General features: G+C 36.3%; 1 protein-coding gene across 1 annotated transcript; it reads right to left on the reverse strand.

The window, feature by feature from the left end:
- Positions 1–16851: 16851 nt before the first annotated feature.
- On the reverse strand, positions 16852–19663 carry LOC107806436 (indole-3-acetic acid-amido synthetase GH3.6-like). The gene is made up of 3 exons (XM_016630594.1): positions 19259–19663; positions 17989–18899; positions 16852–17654 (listed from the first exon to the last, which is right to left on the reverse strand). The coding sequence occupies exons 1-3, from the start codon at positions 19573–19575 to the stop codon at positions 17071–17073; spliced, it is 1812 nt and encodes a 603-aa protein (XP_016486080.1). The 5' UTR covers positions 19576–19663; the 3' UTR covers positions 16852–17070.
- Positions 19664–24358: the final 4695 nt, after the last annotated feature.

A 24358-nucleotide genomic window follows, 5' to 3' on the forward strand; every position in this document is an offset into this window, starting at 1 on the left:
AATTACATATGTATTCAATGCCTTTGATCCATTAAAATCCAGAAGGTCCACATGTTCATTTCTTTACATGATTTTTGCTAGCAAAGGTGATGAGATTGAAAGTGAAGTATGCTACGGAATATAATAAATGATGAATTTTCTCAAAACTTTAGCCGACTTGTACAACTCTTCTTGCCATTAATTTCCTACACCTAAGTTTTGTTTTGGCAAATATGCTGGTTTTTCCTAATAACATTCGAATTTGTAAGATGCAAGATTTTAATTTAACATTTTCAAACTTGATTTTATTTTATATATCTTGAATAAGTAGGGATAAGATCTAACATTTATTAAAATTTTGAAGTTTTAATAATTCAGATGAACCCATAGACTGTAGGATACATCCACCTCTGAGCATAGTCTAACTCGATGATCATGCTTTAAAATTTTGATCAGTTCACATCTGAAAAGCTAATGCCCAAGTTCTAGGCCATGATTTGTTTTTTTCTTGGGCAATACTTCCTTTTTTAAGAATTAACCCTAATAGACGCCTACCCAATTGTTTAAACAAGAAATAGTCGATAGAGGTATAATATATGCATAATTTACGTACTATATGTGTATAATTGCGTATTATAAATGTATAATCTATGTATATGGCTAGAAAAAGTAAACAATGAATATGTTCGGCTATTTATTTAAATTAAAGGCCCCTTTTTAGTTAAGTTTTTCTCTAGTTCATGCTCCAGTTTGTAATCTTGGACGTAAGGGGGTGTTGAGTCTCACATCGGTGGAATTTGGGTTTCTTGGTCTTATTATATGGTTTTGGCCAATTCTCACCTCATGAGCTAACTTTTAAGATTGAGTTAAGTCCAATGTCCATTTTCTATAGCTACCTTACGGATACATCTATTTTAGTTCCAGTTATAACTGATTGATGTATAAAATATGGGACTAGCAACCTGTTCGAATTGTAGTATCCTACTAAACTTAAGGCCCTACCAATTTTATATACAGTTTTTCCGCTTATTATATGAACAAGAATATACTAGTATTATCCAAAGTATTACTGATTAAAATTTGGTTAGAAGCACAATTATTATCTGCCAATATCGTCACTTGATAAAGAGATGTTTTTTTCCATAATACAGAATAATATTATATTATTACGCTGTGGACTTAGGATTCTACTTAATCCAATTAGCGAGTTTGACCTACTGTTTTTATCTCTGGGATTTCAATTATTAGTGTGTTACATCAACCATCCCCAATAATAATTAAGAATAGAAATAGTTGTTTCCCATTTCGTGAAGAAAAGGTAAAAGTATAACATCAATAATATTCAATACACTAAAATATTCCTACTTATTTAAGCAAGTCCTTGTTCAGAAATATTAGATGACTAACTACTGAATTAGTTTGGGTTACTCAAAATTACTTTAAATAGTATGAGACGTTACTTTAAGATGTATTATATTATTGCTTTATACTTCCATTTGCGCATGAAAAGAAGTGAGACTTTTGGATCAAGGTTGAATTATAATAGATGTAATTAGGCATATCTTTCTAGAGTTAGAATATGATTTTCCAAAAAAAAGTTGAAGGAAAGTCGCTTAAGCAAACTTAAAGGTGAGTTTTAAATGTCAAATGCTAAAAGAAGTCCTGCATTAGGAAAATGATTAAGTTATAATACGGTATAAAAAAATTTATACTATCAATATAGTTTAACACGTGATAACAGGTTAGTTGTCTTTTTTACCAAATTACAAATTTATCTATCATAGAGATTTACTTATAAAATTTTTGTAAGTAATCTGAATATGTAAATATTTTTTATATCGATACAAAATAAAAGTTAAAACTCATAGAAAAAAAATGTTTGAGAAATATTATGCATCATGTGGGAACAGAATCTAGGGCCTAATCTATCATATAGGTTAATATATAATGCTTACCAATTTCTGTAATTAAACAGTCTCACATCTATATTCTTTAATTTCTTTTCTTTTCTTTTTTCTGTTCTTTTCTTTTCTACCTTAGGGAACAAATAAAGCTTCTACCATATATATTAAGATATGAATGAAGATGGAAATTATGGTGGAAATAATCCTAATTTGAGATCATAAAAGGTCCTTGACTCCTTGTTCTTCTTGCCTCGGATCGAAATATAATGTTGGTCCTTTGATAATAGTAGCAATTTTGTACTTTTATCTTGTATTTTTGTGTTTTGTTTGTATCTTAAAGTTGATCAAATGATGGACACAGCTATCTGAATCCGCTCATTAAGAGTCTAAGACCAAATATAATTACTAGATTAAAATAAATCCAACTTAATTATTTACGTATTTTTCAAAATTTTACTAAATTAAATGTATGTACCATTTAGTCAAGGTTGCTTATTATGTCGTATTAGCTTTCCGGAAATTAAAGTGCATAAATATAGATTAGACAGTTTAGTCAAATTAAACGGCATTCTCAATATAGTTTATTTATACCAATGCACATAAAATAAGGAAAGGGAAAAAATGGAAAAATAATAACTTTATGAATTATCATTATCCATGTGGGAATTCTAAGCAACAACTATGCCTCGATGTTAAACAAATTAAAATCCGCTATGTTGAATTAAGTCGGCCTAAAAATACTTTTAATAGTGTAATATATTTATTTGTCAAGCCCGCACAATTTTCAATCTCTCCCTTGAACTAAGTTTCGTATAGTTCATCAACACGCCTCTCGAACTAAGTTCCACTTGGCATCACGACGATTCACAAATCAATTTCTGTTAAGACTGTGTGAGCTATCTTCTTATTATGCATGCTGTTAGGTATTGTCCTGATTTTCTTACCATATTTGATTTTTCTATCTCATGAAAGAAAGGACAACATATTTACTATAATTGGGTTTTTCTTTTCCAAGAAGGAAAATATAATTCTTCCATATTTGGCTAGTCCCTTTTCTTGTAGAAAAATGTTTGGAGTTCTATAAATTGAAGTCTCGTCCTTCTCGTTCAGTAGCATCCACAATGTATCTATATGGGGTTTGAGAGTCGTGTTTCGGGGAAGAACTTTACGGGATAAGTATTAGTGTGTCACTTGTGTTTGCCTATTCGTGGGATTGTTCTCTCGATATTTTTTACTCTCTTTTATATAGTGGATTGTCCATCTCCATATGTGGATGTAGGTCAATTGACCGAACCACGTTATATGTTTATGTCTCTATTGGTATATTTCTCTTTTATTGTCTGATTTATCGTTGTTCAAGGTTTGCTTTGCTAGCTTCTGCATGACACTTGATTTTTTGCGGTCATAACAAGTGGTATCAGCGAGGTTCCAGACAGGTTCATCTTGGCGGATTCAGTTCTAGCTGCAACATATTTGACGATAATCGTGATTTTTTCTGAGAAATTTGACTGATGTGCTATGCACACTGAGACAAACTTTGCGGTAGAGATTTGGAGATGTGACCTGTTGAAGGCTATGTGAATAAGGTGTATCAAATTTATTTTGTAAGAAAATTCAGGCCAAGGGGGAGAATTGTTAGGTATTGTCCTGATTTTCTTACCATATTTGGTTTTCCTATCTCATGAAGGAAAGGACAACATATTTACCATAATTGGGTTTTTCATTTCTTAGAAGGAAAATATAATTCTTCCATATTTGGCTAGTCCCTTTTCTTGTAGAAAAATATTAGGAGTTCTATAAATTGAAGTCTCATTCTTCTCATTCAGTAGCATCCACAATGTAGCTATATGGGGTTTGAGAATCATGTTTAGGGGGAGAACTTTACGGGATAAGTGTTAGTGTGTCACTTGTGTTTGCCTCTTCATGGGGTTGTTCTCTCGATATTTTTTACTCTTTTTTATAGAGTGGATTGCTCATCTCCATCTGTGGATGTAGATCAATTGACCGAACCACGTTATATATTTGTGTCTCTTTTGGTATATTTCTCTTTTATTGTCTGATTTATCGTTGTTCAAGGTTTGCTTTGCTAGCTTCCGCATGACACCTGATTTTTGGCGGTCATAACAAGTGGTATCAGAGCGAGGTTCCAGACAGGTTCATCTTGGCGGATTCAGTTTTAGCCACAATATATTTGACGATAATCGTGATTTTTTCTGAGAAATTTGACTGATGTGCTATTCACGCTGAGACAAACTTTGCGGTGGAGATTTGGAGACGCGACATGTTAAAGACTATGTGAAGAAGGTGTATCAAATTTATTTTGTAAGGAAATTCAGGCCAAGGGGGAGAATTGTTAGGTATTGTCCTGATTTCTTACCATATTTGATTTTCCTATCTCATGAAGGAAAGGACAACATATTTACCATAATTGAGTTTTTCTTTTCCTAAAAGGAAAATATAATTCTTCCATATTTAGCTAGTCCCTTTTCTTGTAGAAAAATATTTGGAGTTCTATAAATTGAAGCCTCGTCCTTCTCATTCAGTAGCATCCACAATGTAGTTATATGGGGTTTGAGAATCATGTTTAGGGGGAGAACTTTACTGGATAAGTGTTAGTGTGTCACTTGTGTTTGCCTCTTCGTGGGGTTGTTCTCTCGATATTTTTTACTCTTTTTTATAGAGTGGATTGATCATCTCCATCTGTGGATGTAGATCAATTGACCGAACCACGTTATATATTTGTGTCTCTTTTGGTATATTTCTCTTTTATTGTCTGATTTATCGTTGTTCAAGGTTTGCTTTGCTAGCTTCCGCATGACACCTGATTTTTGGCGGTCATAACAAGTGGTATCAGAGCGAGGTTCTAGACAGGTTCATCTTGGCGGATTCAGTTTTAGCCACAATATATTTGACGATAATCGTGATTTTTTCTGAGAAATTTGACTGATGTACTATGCACGCTGAGACAAACTTTGCGGTGGAGATTTGGAGATGCGACATGTTGAAGGCTATGTGAAGAAGGTGTATCAAATTTATTTTGTAAGGAAATTCAGGCCAAGGGGGAGAATTGTTAGGTATTGTCCTGATTTCTTACCATATTTGATTTTCCTATCTCATGAAGGAAAGGACAACATATTTACCATAATTGGGTTTTTCTTTTCCTAAAAGAAAAATATAATTCTTCCATATTTGGCTAGTCCCTTTTCTTGTAGAAAAATATTTGGAGTTCTATAAATTGAAGCCTCGTCCTTCTCATTCAGTAGCATCCACAATGTAGCTATATGAGGTTTGAGAGTCGTGTTTCAGGGGAGAACTTTACGGGATAAGTGTTAGTGTGTTACTTGTGTTTGTCTCTTCATGGGGTTGTTCTCTCGATATTTTTTACTCTCTTTTATATAGTGGATTGTCCATCTCCATATGTGGATGTAGGTCAATTGACCAAACCACGTTATATGTTTGTGTCTCTTTTGGTATATTTCTCTTTTATTGTCTGATTTATCGTTATTCAAGGTTTGCTTTGCTAGATTCCGCATGACGCCTGATTTTTGCTGTTATAACAAGTGGTATCAGAGCAAGGTTCCAGACAGGTTCATCTTGGCGGATTCAGTTCTAGCCGCAACATATTTGATGATAATCATATTTTTTTCTGAGAAATTTGACTGATGTGCTATGCACGCTGAGACAAACTTTGTAGTGGAGATTTGGAGATGCGACCTGTTGAAGGCTATGTGAAGAAGGTGTATCAAATTTATTTTGTAAGGAAATTCAGGCCAAGGGGGAGAATTGTTAGGTATTGTCCTGATTTTCTTATCATATTTGATTTCCCTATCTCATGAAGGAAAGGACAACATATTTACCATAATTGGGTTTTTCTTTTCCTAGAAGGAAAATATAATTCTTCCATATTTAGCTAGTCCCTTTTCTTGTAGGAAAATGTTTGGAATTTTATAAATTGAAGACTCGTCCTTCTTATTCAGTAATATCCACAATGTTAGCTATATGGGGTTTGAGAGTCGTGTTTAGGGGGAGAACTTTACGGGACAAGTGTTAGTGAATCACTTTTATTTGCCTCTTCGTGAGGTTGTTCTCTCGATATTTTGTATTCTCTTTTATATAGTGGATTGCTCATCTTCATCTGTGGATGTAGGTCAATTGACCGAACAACGTTATATGTTTGTGTCTCTTTTGGTATATTTCTCTTTAATTGTCTGATTTATCATTGTTCAAGGTTTCCTTTGCTAGCTTCCGCATGACACCTAACTTGTTTCGGTCCTAACACATGCACGTACGTCTCCAAACTACATTTAGCATGGTAAATATATAGTAAATCGAGCCTCACATCATCACTTCACCATTTACCTACTTGTCCTATCGAACCATTGACTCTAAGATTAGTCGTTGGGCTAAGTCCACCCAAAGATCCACTTTGGACTAACATGCATGGTTTTCACTAAAAGAACTCACACAACTAAAAACATGCTTATCTTTACATGTAACTTCCTTTTAATTTCACTACTACTATGAGACTTCATTTGCATAACCAATAAAATAAATATATTATATGATGTTTTAGACTTCAATACCACACAAGAGGGGGAGGGGGGGTAATTTGTGTAGTACCCAATTTTCACTTAACTTGATTATAGAAGGACTTGGTTCTTCTTTGTATTCCAACTACTACTGTTGTGGAATGATAAGTACAAAAATAAAGAATACAGAGATTTTACGTGTAAAACACCTGGCTCAAAAGGTAAAAAAACCACGACCTTCCTTCCAGTAGGATTTTTCCAAACTCTCCGCTAAAATCACTGAGCCAAAAACTGCATTTACAAAAACTCTTTTGTAAACCTAGGATTAACTCTAATCCTATTGTGGCATACAACCTCAACTGTTACGACAACTTCAAGTTAACTCTAACTTGAAAACTCTAAGTACCTAATACAATTGCTTCTATAAAAGCTGAAAGGTATAATGTAAAATCACCTACTACAATTGAACTAGAATAAAAGATAGATAATTGGAAATGGTTCTTCTATCTGGTTCAAGTAGCTTCAGGATTGCACGCTTGAATCACACATAAATTGCTTGGAAAATTTCCTTGCTATTTTGCTCTCAATTCACGTTTAACTTCTGCTTATGTGCATTCCCTGTAAAATAGAAAATACTGATATTTAAGGGGTTAGTAATTAGAGATTGACTGGGATACAGATGCTACTCTTCTATGGTAGAAGAGTTCTAGTTGATCTCATACTCTAACTCTATCCTCTTCCTAAACTGTGTTCTCTTCGTGTAAGGAGTTTTTCTCTCCTTATCCAATATGCAACCTTTTCGATCAGATCAGAAGATATTGCTTCTGATAAGTTAGATTTATCTCCTTCACGTGCATCTCACATGTTTTGGGTTGATCACGACTGTGCTTTACAAAATGGACCTGGTCTATATCTGAGTTCTTTTGTTAGTCTTCAAAACTTCACATTTACTTGGGCCAACAAATTCCTCCTTTTTGATGATGACAAACTCTGTGATTTTTACTCACTTAGACCCTGTAAGAACTAAGCTTAATCATTAATACAAAGTTTAGAAAAATTCACTTATCATCAAGGACCAGGTTAATTAGGTTATAAATATCACTTATTCAGAATATGTAAAACACAATATCTCTTCCCCCCTTTGGCACCATCAAAAAGTTGCATACACAAAGTGTGAGTCTCAGATTTTAATAAGTACTCATGGCCACTGGGGCAACTGCAAGTGCAATTATAGATTAATCATTAGTAATCAAGCAAACATATCTAAACTATCAAGAAAATATTAACATTCAACAAGAGCAAAAACAGTAGATATCATTGATAGAAGATATGTCGCTATCACAATCCACAACCAGAAAGCAAAAATATTCAAAACATGAGCAAAAAGAAAGAAAAATCCCTAATCCGAGTCAATGAAGGTACTAGACAGGTTTAGGAGATAAAGGCTAGAATTCCTAAGGTTTGGGGGAGCTAGAGGGTTGGTTTTGGGATTGGAGAAGATTCAACATATTGTGAAGAATCCCATCATTCTTCTCCTTTTCCTTGGTAAGCTCAGTTCTGAGAGCATCCCTCTTAGATTCAACCTCTGCTAAGCGAGCCTTCAACCTAGCTATCTCAGCATCCTTGGCCTCACTTTCCTGAACTAAAGCCCTGACTTTACTGTTGATAGGTGTCTTCTTGGATGAACCAGGTTCATTTGGAATGGTATTGACTAGATAGTCACAAGTAATCAGAGTATTAATTCCAAAGTAGTCCTTGCTTGTTGCCATTTCCCATATTTTCAGAGGCACCTTGCATCGATCCAGAACAGTAGTCAGAATAAATCCATAGGGGGTGGCATGTGCCTTGGAGCCATTGATAACCCTGTTCAGTAGCTTGATGATGAATGCAGGCCAGTTGATTTGCCTCCCACTTTCAAGGCACTCCATCAGAACTAAGTCCATATAGTTAGCAATATGCCTTCTTTCCTGCCTGGGCAGTAGACACTTGTTGACAAACTCAAAAAGGACTTTGTGTTGTGGCCTTACTTCACTCTTGTGCACAAACTTGGCCTCATTTACTTCTTTAACATCACAGAATATCCTAGTGATTTCAAGAGCATGAGGAAGGGAATCCAAACTTGGCCATCTTTGTCTGGTGTAGTCATCATATCCCTCATTAGGGATGTCAAGAATCTCTCCCAGCTTCTCTACATCAAATGTCACTTGAACTCCTTTTACTTGTATGGTGACTCTTCCTTCTTTGACCTCAGCATTTGCCATGATTTCAATGATCTCATTCCTGGCTAACCTTCCATCCATCTGAAGGACCGTGTCCTTCCAGCCCTGAATAGCTAGGGCATCAACCAAATGAACCATTCTTGGTTCCACTAAGTCTTTCAGCAATCTTCCCTTCAAAAATTTTCTTTTGCCAAACATAGCCAGCTTGTCTTGTTCACCATCAGACTCACTTTCTTCTTCACCACTCCATTCTACATCTTCAGAAATTCTAACTTGTTTGCTTTTCATGGCAGACCTTATCCTCTTGGCCAATAAAGGTTCAGCAACCTTAGACACAAATGAAGACTTCTTGGAAGAAGTCTTGGACTTTTTGGGCTTGGGGGTCTGAACCTCCATTGTTGTATGGTCCTCCTGATGGACCCGTTCCATCTCCTCAACAGCTTTAGAGGACTCTGCAACCTTACCTTTTCCTTTATCCATCCTCTTATTCTTACTTTCAACCAAAGCCTTCTGTAGATCACTCTCACTCCATTTCACCCTGCTTCTTGTGGCTCTTCCCTTTGGCAAAGCAGTTTCAGTAGTTGTTGGAGAGGAAGCCTTTCGTTTCTTGGAAGGTTTAGCAGCACTGGGGGATTTTGGTATTGGAGTTCTCCTTTTCTTTGGATCATAAAGGGCACCTACTTTCTTTATAAGGTCTGCTAGGGTCTCCTCAATAGATGAACCTGGTTCATCTGCCTGTGAACTTAGATTAACAACCCTTCAGCAGCCTCCCCAGAACCACTTTCCCCTGACTTCTTGCCACTTTCTTCCACAGTTGCCTGTACAACCCCAAAAATAGCTGGTAACGGCAATTCAGAAGTGGGTGAAAAACCAGCCACTCCTTTCCTTTTCCCCTCACATCGCCACATACACCCTCTCTCTCCTTTTCTTTTTCAAATTTCTTTTTACCTCCACTCATTCCCAATTCAAGCATTTTTACATCCCTAACAGGTCCAACCAAAACAAACCTATTTTCTAAATTTTTAGCCAAAACAGAACTTACCTTAGAAAGGGGGTTTTGAGTCTTCTCAGAGTCAGATGACCCAGGTCCTTCCCCCTCACTCACAGATTTGAATGAATCGTCTGAGCTCTCAGAATCTTAGGCTTGGACAGCCTTCAATTGTGCATTTAATTTCTTTGACAATGCACCTGAGGCTATAGTTTTTCGTGCTAGCATTCTAACATGTCTTTTCTTAGGCTGGGGGTTTGTACTAGGTGGAGGAGGTGTGGAGGAACCGGAAGGGGATAGTGGTGGAGGAGTCCCTGGGTTATCTTGAGGGTTCGACATTGTAGCTGATGGCTTGAGAGAGTTTGTGAATTAAGCGTTTGGAGAAGAAAAAAATTTGGAGTGAAAAAAGATTTTTGACAGTTTATAATAATGAGGGTGGCAGAAGATAATAATGGGTATTTAAAGAGAAAGGCTCATTTAATAGATAACGGTAGCTTTAGCAGTCAACTAGAGGTCTAATCAATGTGAAATTGCAGGTTGAACGAACGGTTAGGCTTCCCTAGATTTTAGGCATTTTTTGTGGTGAGAATTCTAATGAGGACGGAATTGGTTCAAAAACAAACGTATAGGATTTTCTTATGTGTTGAACAATGGTAGGACTCTGCTCATGATTTACATATTTATATTTCTAATTGTGCAGAGTATAGAAAACATACCTTGGTATTCAGATGAACCAATACTGATGAACCAGGTTCTTCATTTAAAATTCTCTTGATCATGCTTCAATTTACCACAATAGAGAAAATTTTGTAAGAGATTAGTGAGTCATATTAACACATGTCACAGGAGTATACTATTTACAGTATGAAGCTGTGTAAAAATTAATCTAGATATTTACACAATTTCCAAATTTCCTAGCCAAAAAAAAAATCATTTGTTTTCATTTTTCTTTCAATTGTTTTTCATTGTGCATTCTGAGCTGGTCCCATTAGGTGATCTTAATCATATATAATTCTAACCTGTTCCTTTTCAAGCTTTCTCTACTCAGTGCTTTAGTAAATATGTCAACAATTTGTTTATTAATAGCACGGAATTTTATAGTAATCAATTCTTTCTCATAGTTGTCCCTTAAGAAGTGATGTCTAACATTTATGTGCTTAGTTCTCTTATGATGAACTGGGTTCTTTGTCATACTTATAGCACTAGTATTATCACAAAAGATAAGAATGCAACCAACTTCTTTACCAAAATATATCAGCTGCTGTTTGATCCACAACAATTGAGCACAACAAAAAGCAGCAACAACATATTCAACCTCAGCAGTGGATAAGGCCCCTAAATTCTGCTTTTTAGTGGCCCATGATATAAGACATGAACCAAGAAAATGAGCCATACCTGAGGTGATCTTCCTATCCATAAGGAAACCTGCATAGTCAGCATCAACATAACCCACTAAATTAAAATTACTACCTTTAGGGTACCAAAGATAAAGATCAGTAGTGCCTCAAATATCTCAGTATCCTCTTGACAATAGTCAAGTGAGATTTCTTAGTATTTGCATGAAAACGAGCACAAAGCTCTACACTGAAAACTATGTCAGGTCTGCTAGCAGTAAGATACAAAAGTAAACCAGTCATACCCTTATAAAACTTCTGATCAACAGATGAACCAGGTTCATCTATGTCTAATTTAGTAGCTGTTGCAATGGGTGTGTCTCTTTCCTTTGATTCATCCATTTTAAACTTCTTAATCAACTCTTTTGCATATTTCTGCTAATGGATCATGGTTCCATTTGGGTTTTGTTTGATCTGTAAGCCTAAGAAAAAGTTAAGCTCACCCATCAAACTCATTTCAAACTTACTTCCCATTAATTTGGCAAAGTCCTTACTTAGTTTTCAGTGGTTACCCCAAGAATTATGTCATCAACATATATTTGTACTACAAGAAGATCCTTACCCTTTTCCCTCAAGAATAGGGTACTATCAATTTTACCTCTCTTGTAGCCATGTTCAAGTAGGAATTTGGATAGTCGTTCATACCATGCTCTAGGAGCATGCTTGAATCCATAGAGAGCTTTGTCTAATTTGTACACATGTTCTGGACACTACTTGCTCTCAAACTCTGGAGGTTGTTTGACAAACATTTCTTCTTTTAGGTAGCCATTTAGGAAGTCACTTTTGACATCTATCGGATGAAGATTGAATTCCATGTGTGCTGCAAAGGCTATGAGGAGTCTTATTGCCTCCAGTCTTGCAACTGGGACAAAGGTCTCATCATAATCTATGCCCTCTTCTTGGCTATAACCTTGGACCACCAGTCTTGCCTTGTTCCTTGTAACTGTTCCATCTTCATCAAACTTGTTTCTGAAGACCCATTTAGTGCCAATTACTGATCTGTCCTTGAGTCTTGGAACTAGATGCCAAACTTGACTTCTCTCAAACTGATAGAGTTCATCTTGCATTGCATTTACCCAATCTGCATCCTGCAAAACCTCAGCAACATTTTTAGGTTCAATAAGAGATAAGAAAGCATCAAAAGCACACAAATTCTTTAATTGTGATCTAATTTTAACTCTAGATGTTGGATCAGTAATTATGTTCTCAATGGGATGAGAACTTTGATACTTGTAAGGTTTCACAACCAACTGGTTTCTATTTGATGTTTCTCCCATGTTCTGTTGCTGAGGAACAGGGTCATGGATAGGCTCCATTAGGGGATTGGTTTCAATTCTTCTTTGTTCAGTTCCCCTTGTCAAGTTACCCTGGATGGATATTGATCCCGACCCAAAATCGGGTAAAAGCTACTCTGACCCTCTCTCGATACATAATTAGTAGTGCGAAGTAGGTTGCGATCACTTTTTGGTGCCGTTGTCGGGGAGTTAACGATTTTGGTTATCTATTTAGTTTGTTTTTTGTATTGTTCTTCTTTTCTTCTTTGTTACTTACTTGTTTGTGTTACTACTCAGGTACTAAAATGGCAGCGAACAACACTAATGACCCTATTGGAAACGTGATTGCGGGGGAGGAGGTAGATGATGTCGGGGAATATGAGGTGTCTCTTGTACCTCAAAGACAACGTAGAGGCCGCAATGCCAATGCTAATCCGAATGGTGATATTCCAGACCCTCATCCACCACCTCCAAGAGTGGCTCCCAGAGTGCTTCCGAACCAAGGCTATGCGAGCGCTATTGTCCCACCCTAAATCCGGGTGGGCAATTTTCAAATAACTAACATGATGTTGACCTTACTTGAGCAGCGTGGGTATTTTACGGGCGTTGTGGATCAAAATGCCTACAAACATCTCAAGGGGTTCGTGGATACATGTTGGGGGAGCAAGCAGATGAATGTGTCCGAGGATGCTCTTAGGTTGAGGCTTTTCCTATTCTCACTTCGGGGGAAGGCATTGGATTGGCTAGAGAGACTCCCCAACCATTCCATCACAACTTAGGATGAGTTGGCGGATAAGTCCATTGCTAAATTCTTCTCGCTGGGGCATATGACGACATTGCGTGATGAGATATTGGCTTTCAAGCAAGAGCCCACGGAACCTTTGCATGAGATTTGGGAGCGGTATAGAACGATGGTAAAAGAATGCCCCAATAATGATATGACTAAGGCTATGATCTAACAAACTTTCTACCGGGGCATCAATACAATAAATCAATGCATAGTGAACCAACTTGTCGGGGGCAACTTTATGAAGATGTTGTATGATGAGGCATGTGATGTACTTGATGAGATGGCTGACACTTCTTCTGCATGGCAAAGTAGAGCCAATGTGCCTCAAGGTGACCCTACGGTTATTCATTTACACAAGGAATTACATGACCATGGGCAAGCTATAGCGGAGTTGACAACTACTATGAATCAAATTGGCTAAGGCACAGTTGCAGCAAGTTTAAAATCCTCACCAAGTGAATGCCATGGAGGGTGTTAATGTGCTTGTCAACAAGAGAAGGCAAAGAAGGTAAAAAAATCAAGGGAATCTTGAGCAATTTGATGATGGATGTGATGATTTCCCACCATCGGGTGTCGTGATGGAGCCTACTATCGGATCTAGGCAAGCCAAATATTTAAAACATCTTTCCTGCTTTCTTTCAAACAATATAATAAACGAGACAAAATTTAAACGGAAGACTTTAAATCTAAAGCAACTGAAAACCAAAAGTGCGGAAGTTTAATACACATCACTACCCAAGGTCTGGTGTCACTAGTTCACGGACTACTACAGAATACTACAAACAATGTATGAAAGGAAACACATCATGTCTGTCTGATACAAGATGAACAAACGAAAAATATGGAAAGGGACTTCGGCCTGCGAGCGCCAGCTATTGCACTTGGATTTTAGGATCACACATTCCCTAGACAGCTGTTCCTTCTCATTGTTTATGTCCTTAGACTCATCAATGAATTCTAGAAATTATTCAGATAGCCTTTCTTTAGATAAAAATTTAATCTTGTCTTTGAGATGAATAACACTTACCTCTTGTTCATCGTCTGATTCTCCAATGGCCATAAGTTCTTGTTCATCTCCAGCTTCATCTTCTGAATCCTCATCTGAGGTTTCTCCCCAAGCAGCAACCATAGCCTTTGTTGATCCTTTGTTCCTTTTGGGTTGAACCTATTCCTTCTTCCTGTTTCTTCGTTCATCCCTTTCTTTCTTCCATTCAATTTCCTACTGGGGACAATTTTTGATCATGTGGTCAGTCTTACCATATTTGTAGCAGCCCTCGTTAGTATGTTTTTCAGGAGCCTTTGGTTTGTTGAAGGTTGCACCTCTTGAAGAACCCTTTCCTCTCATTAGGTATTTCTTGAAATCCCTTGTGATCATAGCCATTTCATCATCCTCCAAGTCTGCACCTTCAGCAATTCTGAGAGCCAGGCTTCTTTCCTTCTTGGGAGCATCCATCTTCATGGTTTGCCTTCTTAGTTCATAGGCAGTGAGATTCCCAATAAGTTCATCTAACTTGAGAGTAGCAATGTTCTTTGATTCTTGAATAGCCGTGATTTTGCTTTCCCAAGTTACTGGCTAGACCCTTATCAAGATTTTCTCAACCTTGTCTTCTTCAAAGATAATTCTTCCAAGAGACTTAAGTTCATTTGTTAGTGATGTGAACCTTGTGTACATCTCTTGGATGGTTTCTCCTTCCTACATGGTGAAATTATCATATTGAGAATATAGTAGTGTTCCTCTTGATCTCTTTACTTGAGGAGTTCCTTCATGGGCCACTTGTAGAGTGTCCCATATCTTTTTAGCAGTGGTATAACTTTGAATCCTGCTGTACTTGTCTGGACCTAGTCCACACACAAGCCATTTCTTATCCTTGGCATTCTTTTTCCATTTCTTCAAATCTTCAGCAGTACAGTCAGCTCTTGTCTTTGGCACGTCCATTCCTTGAGCATTCTTCTTTGTAGTAGCCATGGGACCATTAGTAACTATGTCCCAGAGTTCATAGTCTTCTCCTATGATGTGGTCCCTCATCCTGTTCTTCCACTAGGAATAGTACTGTCCATTAAAAAGTGGAGGCCTAGCAGTGGATTGCCTTTCCTAGTTTCCAGGTGGTGCACTCATCCTAATCTGTTCCTAAGGTGTTAGACTCTTTCAAGGATAACCTGCTCTAATACCAGTTGATGTTTTAGACTTCAATACCACACAGGGGGGGAGTGATTTGTGTGGTACCCAATTTTCGCTTAACTTGATTATAGAAGGACCTGGTTCTTTTATGTGTTCCAACTACTACTGTTGCGGAATGATAAGTACAGAAAATAAAGAACACAGAGATTTTATGTGGAAAACACCTGGCTCAAAAGGTAAAAAAACCACGACCTACCTTCCAGTAGGATTTTTCCAAACTCTCCACTAAAATCACTGAGCCAAAAGCTGCATTTACAAAAACTCTTTGTAAACCTAGGATTAACTCTAAACTCGTTGTGGCACACAGCCTCAACTGTTGCGACAACTTCAAGTTAACTCTAACTTGAAAACTCTAAGTACATAATACAATTGCTTCTATAAAAGCTGAAAGGTACAATGTAAAATTACCTACTACAATTGAACTAGAATAAAAGATAGACACTTGGAACTGGTTCTTCTATCTGGTTCAAGTAGCTTCAGGATTGCACACTTGAATCACACATAAATTGCTTGCAAAATTTCCTTGCTATTTTGCTCTCAATTCACTTTTAACTTCTGCTTATGTGCATTCCCTGTAAAAGAGAACAACAATGATATTTAAGGGGTTAGTAATTAGAGATTGACTGGGATACAGATGCTACTCTTCTATGGTAGAAGACTTCTAGTTGATCTCATACTCTAACTCTATCCTCTTCCTAAACTGTGTTCTCTTCGTGTAAGGAGTCTTTCTCTCCTTTTTCAATATGCAACCTTTTCGATCAGATCAGGAGATATTACTTCTGATAAGTTAGATTTATCTCTTTCACGTGCATCTCATATGTTTTGGGTTGATCACGACTGTGCTTCACAAAATAGACCCGGTCCATGTCTGAGTTCTTTTGTCAGTCTTCAAAATTTCACATTTACTTGGGCCAACATTGTAACTATTCGTGCTAGCTTTATAAAATCTATCTAATTAGAGGCGGAACCGGAATTTGAATATTATGGTTTTGGGGTTCTAACTCGTTTAAGTTACTGAGTTCTAAATTAATAATTTATACATATTTAATAAATTTTCTAAATAAATATAAAGTTTGGGTCAAAGTTACTGGATTCGATCGAACCCGCAAGTCTTATGCTAGCTCCGCCCCGTGTCTAATGCAGAAATCTCAAAAGACGGAAAGACAAAGAAGATCAAATGAAGACCGACCAAATCATCCGGGCGGCAGCTGCATCACAAGGAATTACAAGAAGAAGTCACTAGACAACTAATTAAGGGGAGTAGAGTATTAATTAGTCGAAACAGTAACATGTATGCAGCAAAAATTGTGCTGCTACATGCTTTATATTACAAAACAATGCTAAATCTAAATCTAGTTCATATAAATAAATTTATTTCATAGACGACCGCTGCTGCTTTAATTTCCTCTTATATGTAATAAATTGATCAATGGAATAAGAATCAATTTACAACACAATGAATCAGTTGAATTGATGGTATCACCTATTTTGTTCAATAGCAAGTCACATGATTGCCATGTGAAGCTATTAAACTGAAAAATTCTATAATAATTAGCAAGTCAAAGTATCATTTTGTAACATATTTTGTAATCAGATAAATTTCAATAAATAATCTAACCCATGTTGCTTATTGATGGAATTTTGTGAAAGAACTTACATTAATTCTGTACATGAAAACCACACACACTCACAGAGAGGAAAAGAAAAAAAAAGGAAAGAAACAGTAGTGAAAGTGGACAATACAGTAGAGATTAATTATCTAATCTAGCTTCTAAATCACTGTGCAATTCTCTTAGACTCTCTTCTTCCTTTTTTCAGCTTGAGCACCATTGCTTGTGACCAGGAACCCATTTAGGACATGTTGGGCTAAAATAATTAGAAATAACTCTTGAATTCAGAAGCTCAATAATTGGTGCATACTTCACGCACCGTGGCGCTTTGTACTGATTAATTGAAGCACCATTGCTAATAGCATAATCCATAAGCTTATCAAATGTGCCATTTTCGACAACCTTTATTTCCAAAGGTCCAATTGACTTATCCGAAACACGACATTGTCGATAAACACTGTTTAATGATTCTTCAATTGTGAGGCAACAATCTTGAAAAACTGTTGTAGGGATTATTGTTTCAGAACTTTTGTTGAGTTCCCAGTACAAAACATAGTGTCCAGGGATTGCTGATGTGTCAGCAAAACTTGTGTATTCAATGAGAGATGCTTCAAATGGTAAAAGATGGATTGATGCTTTTACAACAGCGTCATGCAACTCAACTTCATCTGTTTTGTCTGAGTCTATGCTTAATGCAACATTCTTTCTGCATACGAAATGAAATTGAGGCGCCTTGTTCTTGAATCCAGCAACTTTTAGTATGTCACCAACCCGATAACGATACAGTCCTGGAAAAAAAATCATTTATGGTTAGGATCAAAATTTTGTCTTCTTTTCATAGTAGTTAACAAAATCTACTGTCACAACTTCACTTTTACTCCCTCTCTTCCCATATATGCAACAGGGTTCGACGTACGAATGTCAAATTACTAAATTTTGGGTGTATGAATTCGAACATACAATATTCAAGAATTTTAAAATAAATTTTACATATTAATTAGTTATAGTTAATAAATTAAAATATTTAAAAATACTTGAAAAAATCATGGTCAAAGTAAACTTTCTTTGACCGTAATAAATAGTAATAGTATCACATAAAGTAAACAGAAAAAGTAATTTTACCTGCATAAGTGGTGACCACGAGTTCGTATTCATGTCCAAGTTCAACATCAACAAGATCTACCAAATCATTTTTATCATACGTGCTAGCTTTTTCTGGTCCTTCATCTTCACGAGCTGTGGGCAAGAACTCGAAATAACCCATGGTAGGTATAAGGGTATAAGCAACTTCACTTGGTTTGCAAAGAGGATTAAGATTTATACCAAAGTAGCATTCAGAAGAAGCATACATGGTACAAACAAGGGGTAAATGATTGCCATAATAATTAAGAGTCGGAATATATTGTGACATAGTTCCTGTCACAATTACATCGACGTACTTAGTATTAGGCCATAATCTTGGTATTATCCCTTTCCATGATTCTTTACTACATTCAGTTTCAATAAATTCAGCAAGCTTAGGATTTGGTTTAAGAATTTTCAACACAGCTTCTCTTACTTCAGGGTCTGTAATTTGAGGATTTAGACTCCCAGTTTTAATATCATTACAAAGAATAGGCCAATGTTTTTCGAGAAAACGAATAGCACGAATAAATCCAGAAGCAAAAACAGCACCAACACGAAGCACTTGAGTATTTTGGCAAAGTCCACAAAGAATTTGGGAGTACATGCTTTGGTATGAGTCAAGACAAAGAATTGTTTCATTTGGGCTAGTGTAATTTGTGTAAGGATCATAAGGTCTTTTCTTGAAATATGAACTTTTGTAGTAGCTTGTTAAAACTGGACGAGCTAATAGACCACCTGGAGTTTTGGCTTCTGATTTTATGAACAAAAAATACATTCCTTTGCCTTTGTGTAAATCAGGCACAAATTGATCCATTACTGGCATTAAAAGGCTGTAGAGTAATGACCTTCTCCCTAGCTCTTCTTCAACTGTTGGCATCAATTTTCTCTCTCCCCCGGACGTGCCAGAACTATTAAAAAGAAAGGAAAAAAATAATTGGTGCATAAATAAATTTGTACAATTATTGGTTAGGGAAGATAACTTTATTTATATCACGTATAACTCAAGTAGCGTAACTTGATGCATATTTAATTCCATTATGAAAAAAAAAATGTTGGTACTTACTAAATAAACATGCAAAACAAGCATTTTTAGCTAGTGAGTTCAGAATAAGTCCAGTTCACGTGTATTCTATATATACAACCATAATTGTTTTTTTTTTGTATATATGTGTCGAGCCAAAAGCAATGGATTCAGTTGACCTAGCTATTAAATCCACTCTAGATCCGCCTCTGTAACACAAAAACAAAGTTATTGATATGAGCTAACCTTGTCAAGAACTCAGAAATTGGCTGAGAACATAGGATAGATGAACGATCACCATCAGCAATACGATCAATATCAGGCTTGAGATCCTCATATGTAACAACAGGCATGATTTTTTTGAAGGTTTCATAGTCAGTTTTACCATTTAGGCCATGCCTTTGCAAATACTCAACTCCAGCATTACGAGAAAGTATCTCATTTAGAACCTTTTTTTGAACTTCATCTGCATTAGTAGTAATATTTTCGAAGAATTGAAGAAGCTTTTTGTTGTTTTCATCAAAACTACCATCATCTGACAAGGCAGAAGGAGCCTCTGGCATGGTTCAGATTTAAAACAGAAAATAAAATGAAAGAAAATAGAGAGAGATGGGGAGAAGTAGTGGAATTATGATTGGTAGTACTTCTGTTGAAGAAAGAGAAGACTACAGAAATATATATATAGAGGAAAGATGGGGCCATAGGGGTGTGAACCCCCTGTTGGAAACGAAGAATTCAATGAAACAGTGAACAAAGTCTAGGGGTAATATTGTAATTCTATATGAAAAATCCTTTTTTATAAAATTTTGACTTTTCTAACTCGGCTAACAAAGATTGGGTTACAAGTAAAAACGGCTTAAGGGTAATCTACGAGCAAAATATTACCCGAAATTAGTGCATGTAACGAACTAGTTCCTTCATGTGAAAGAAAAGAAAATAGTTCCTTCACTCTCCCTTTGCTCCACTTTTGTGATTATTATTTTCTTATTAATCCGTACAAAAAAAAAGAGACATAATGAAAATTTTTTATAGTTACATAAATGTTATTATATGTTAAAATTAATAGTATTAATAATTTTATAATCACACAAATATTTATGTATATTTAGCACATAAATTTTAAAAGTCTTTCTTTCTTACAACCTAGTCACACTATGACAAATAAAGTGGAACAGAGGAAGTATCATAAACATATGTCAGTGATAAATTAGGTATTGAATTTCAGAACGAAAGGAATTTTTTTGACACATATCAAAAGTACATTTAGAATTTATGATGTTAAACTCAATATTACATATATTTTAAAGATAAGCGCATGGCAGTAAGAATGAAATAAAAATTTAAGATGAAAAGTTTCAAAAAATAAAATAGCGTCACTTTTTAGAAAAACTAAAGAAAAGATGTTTCATATGAAATGAACAAACTGAGATGGAAATAGACAAAGTGTATATATTAATTGAAGGGGAGCCTTGGAATAAAGGTAAATTTGTCTTCATGTGATCTATATGTCAAATGTTTGAGTCGTGCAATCAGTCACTGATATTTGTATTAGGGTAATCTGCCTATATCACACCCTCTTAGGGTGCAGAGCCGGTCCTTCCTCGGACCCTGTGTGAACGCGGTATATTTTGTGCACCGAACTGCTCTTTTTGGTATATTAAAATAAAAATGAATCTTAACCAATTATATTAGGGAGGTCTTATGGAGCTGCTTAGAGGATAAAGGGGTCCCGGTTGACTATATTAGGGTGATTAAAGACATGTATGCTGGAGCTAAGACTCGGGTTAGGACAGTAGGAGGCGACTCTGAACATTTTCTAATTATTACGGGGTTGCACCAAGGGTCTGCGCTCAACCCATTCCTATTTGCCCTGGTGATGGATGCACTGACTCATCATATTCAAGGGGAGGTGTCATGGTGCATGCTATTTGCTGATGACATTATTCTAATTGACGAGACACGAGACGGCGTCAACGAGAGGCTAGAGATTTGGAGACATGCTCTTGAGTCTAAAGGTTTCAAGTTGAGCAGGACGAAGACGGAATACCTCGAGTGCAAATTTGGAGTTGAGCCGACGGAAGCGGGAGTTGAAGTGAGGCTTGACTCTCAAGTCATTCCCAAGAGGGGTAGTTTCAAGTACCTTGGATCGGTTATTCAGGGGATCAGGGAGATTGATGAGGATGTCACACACCGTATAGGGGTGGGGTGGATGAAGTGGAGGTTAGCGTCGGGAGTCTTGTGTGACAAGAAAGTGCCACCGTTACTAAAAGGTAAGTTTTATAGAGTAGTGGTTAGGCCTGCCATGTTATATGGAACTGAATGTTGGCCGGTAAAGAACTCACACATCCAGAAGATGAAAGTAGCAGAGATGAGGATGTTGAGGTGGATGTGCGGGCATAAAAGGATGGATAAGATTAAGAATGAAGATATTCGAGAGAAGGTGGACGTGGCTCTCATGGAGGACAAGATGCGGAAAGTAAGACTCAGATGGTTCGGGCACATTCAGAGGAGGAGCACTGATGCACCGGTGAGGAGGTGTGAGCGACTGGCTGTAGTGGGCACGCGGAGAGGTAGAGGGCGACCTAAGAAGTATTGGGGAGAGGTGATCAGACAGGACATGGCGCGACTTAGGATTACTGAGGACATGGCCCTTGACAGGGAATTATGGAGGTCGAGCATTAAGGTTGTAGGTTAGGGAAAGTTGTGAATATTTCTACAGCACAATAGAGTGAGACTAGCCAGTTAGGAGTTAGACTAAGAATGTCATTGGTCGTCTATTGATACAGGGCTTTACCTGCTAGTTTTACTATATCAGCCATTTATTTCGTATTTCGTATTCTGTATTTCATATCTCTTATATTGCTGTTATTTTATTATGCATTTTTATGGTACTAATATATCGGCTCCTGTTGCTTTTTTGAGCCGAGGGTCTCCTGGAAACAGCCTCTTTATCCTTCGGGGTAGGGGTAAGGTCTCCGTACATATTGTTGTTGTTGTTGTTGTTGATGCATATACAAGATATTAGTAAATATTTTGTCGTAATTTGGCTGCATAAAGACAAATTTAAGGAGGAGTTTGGGAAACCGAAGCAGAAGATGATTGGAGGGGAAATTCCGAGTAAAATCGCGGTAAAGTAAACAGGGTACATGGTTGCATGTACTACGGATGCTACTTCCATTACCGGCAACCCCATGCATTACTGCATTTTCAAGCCTTGTTTTTTTTTCCCCCTTCAAATTTTCATTTTCTAATTGTTTCTTTATTGCACCACAAAGTAAAAGGGAGAAAAAGAAAAGGGAAAATTGCTTTGTTGAAGAGTGATATATCCTCCCCGCCGACACTCTTCGTAACAAATCTTCCTAGACCCTTTTTTATTTCGCAACACAAAATACAAGCCACTCAAAAAAAAAAAAAAAAATCCTAGCCACTTAAAATATTAATTTTGTTATTTTACATAATACGGGTTAAAAAGTGTCGAACTACATTGTACTGGCCATAAATTTATTTAGAAGTAAATTCGTGCACTACTATTCAAATTCTAATCTCTTAACTACTAGATGCTCTCCTTGAAAACTTTACTATCAATTAAATGCGCATGAGCCGAAGCCCACAATTTTGCTAAGGTTGTTCAAAATTATATATAGTATAATTTTTTTTTATTACGTATACAATATAATTTTTTATGTACTTAATATAATTTTTAATGAAGGGTGTTCAACTAATCAACATTTACTTTACGTGACTATGCTACTGCGCATTCGGCTATTTCGCACTTCTCATAGCACCAAGTACCTACTTGTTTCTCTATTAATGTGATACATTTTTACTATATATAATCATAATGATATGTAGTAATTAAAAGAATTAACTAGATAACTTTAGGAAAAGATTTGTTAAAGCAAGATATAATTTCACATTATGTGCGCAGATTTGTGTTACACAATTACTTGTCCCGGTTGAAAACATAATATCCTCTAAATCATGAGGAAAACAAAACATGATTTTATTGTTTTTATTAATTTCTCATCTCATAAATAAACATCAAAATAGAAACAAAATGAATTACAAAAATCACCTTGAAATTTGAGAAGGTAACCATTGTTTTCAAAGCTTTCCCTCTTGATATTGCCTTATTTAAGCTGCGTTGACATTGCAAATTGCAATCTATCCAAGAAATGATAAAAAAAAACAAAAGAAAAAAGATTTATGTACCCTTTACGCTATCAAAACTTGGTTTACCTTGTTGGCGTAGCTAAGTTTCAAAACATTTCGCTATCTTGTTTCTTTTGTTACAGAAGACCATAATTAATTCTAATAACTTGCGTAGGCAAGTAATCGAGAGATACACAGAATTTTTAGGTCGGAAAGGAAAGACACATTTACAAGCATCTGCGTCAAAAGATATTTTAAATGCTATTTTTTTGTGGATTGGTATCATTTTTCTATATTTATAATACTTCTACTGTGTATAGAAGTGTAATATTTCTACCATTTTTTCCTTTTTTTTAATGATGACCATGCTGACTATACAATCCTTATTTCGTTTCAATTAAAAAAAATAAGTGAAAAAGATAATTTCAATAATAGGAGAAAGAGTAAAAGAAGGGATTCTGTATATCAGTCCTAAAAGAAACAATCTCTCAAGCATTTTACTCGAACTGAAATCTAACCTACTCAATAAGTGAGAGGATAATTAGGGTCAATGATACCATATAAAAGCAATAACTCGTATGTTTTGTTTTATGTTGGGGCGTGCAAACAAAGTCTTATATTATTAGTTAAAAAATTGAGAGGTTATATATAAGGTGTATATCTGATCTTATTAGTGTGAGACGTTCTGGAAAAATCAGTACAGACTTAGCCCAAACCAGACAATATCATACCATAAGAATATATTTAGGCCAGTTTAACCCAACAAATGGTATCAAAATACAGGTTAGACAGAACAAGTTTGGTGATGGTCGAGTGATCATGCGGACTCGATTTGCTTACTCTTACGAGCTTGGAGACGCAAACAAAAGATGAAGCTAGTTGTGCGCATCACTTGCCATAAATACCTCTGACGATGTGGATAGATCCCGAAAATTGACCCGTGGATCGTGCTAATGGGCCATGTGTTACTTAGTTCGAGCGGAGACCCCTGAATCCTGGTAATTATTAGTCACATGAAACTTGGTTTGAGGGGAAGATTATTGGGTGTGCGAACAAAGTCCCACACTGGTAGTTGAAAAGATTGGGAGCCTACATATAAGGTGTAAGAATCTCTTAATGGTGTGAGGCCTTTTGGGGAAAACCGTGTGGGTTCCAAAATAAACAATATCATACATTATTAAAAGTATCTTTGGG

Source organism: Nicotiana tabacum, chromosome 10, assembly GCF_000715075.1.
Source record: "Nicotiana tabacum cultivar K326 chromosome 10, ASM71507v2, whole genome shotgun sequence".
Classification (NCBI taxonomy): domain Eukaryota; kingdom Viridiplantae; phylum Streptophyta; class Magnoliopsida; order Solanales; family Solanaceae; genus Nicotiana; species Nicotiana tabacum.

What these genes read in the sequence shown, in the direction of transcription:
- LOC107806436 (XM_016630594.1), bottom strand. Translation starts at nt 19,575, where the DNA reads ATGCCAGAGGCTCCTTCTGCCTTGTCAGATGATGGTAGTTTTGATGAA. An exon ending in ATTTCTGAGTTCTTGACAAG is followed by an intron (nt 18,900 to 19,258) that starts GTTAGCTCATAT and finishes TCTTTTTAATAG; the next exon opens with TTCTGGCACGTCCGGGGGAG. An exon ending in CGTGGTCACCACTTATGCAG is followed by an intron (nt 17,655 to 17,988) that starts GTAAAATTACTT and finishes TTTTTTTTCCAG; the next exon opens with GACTGTATCGTTATCGGGTT.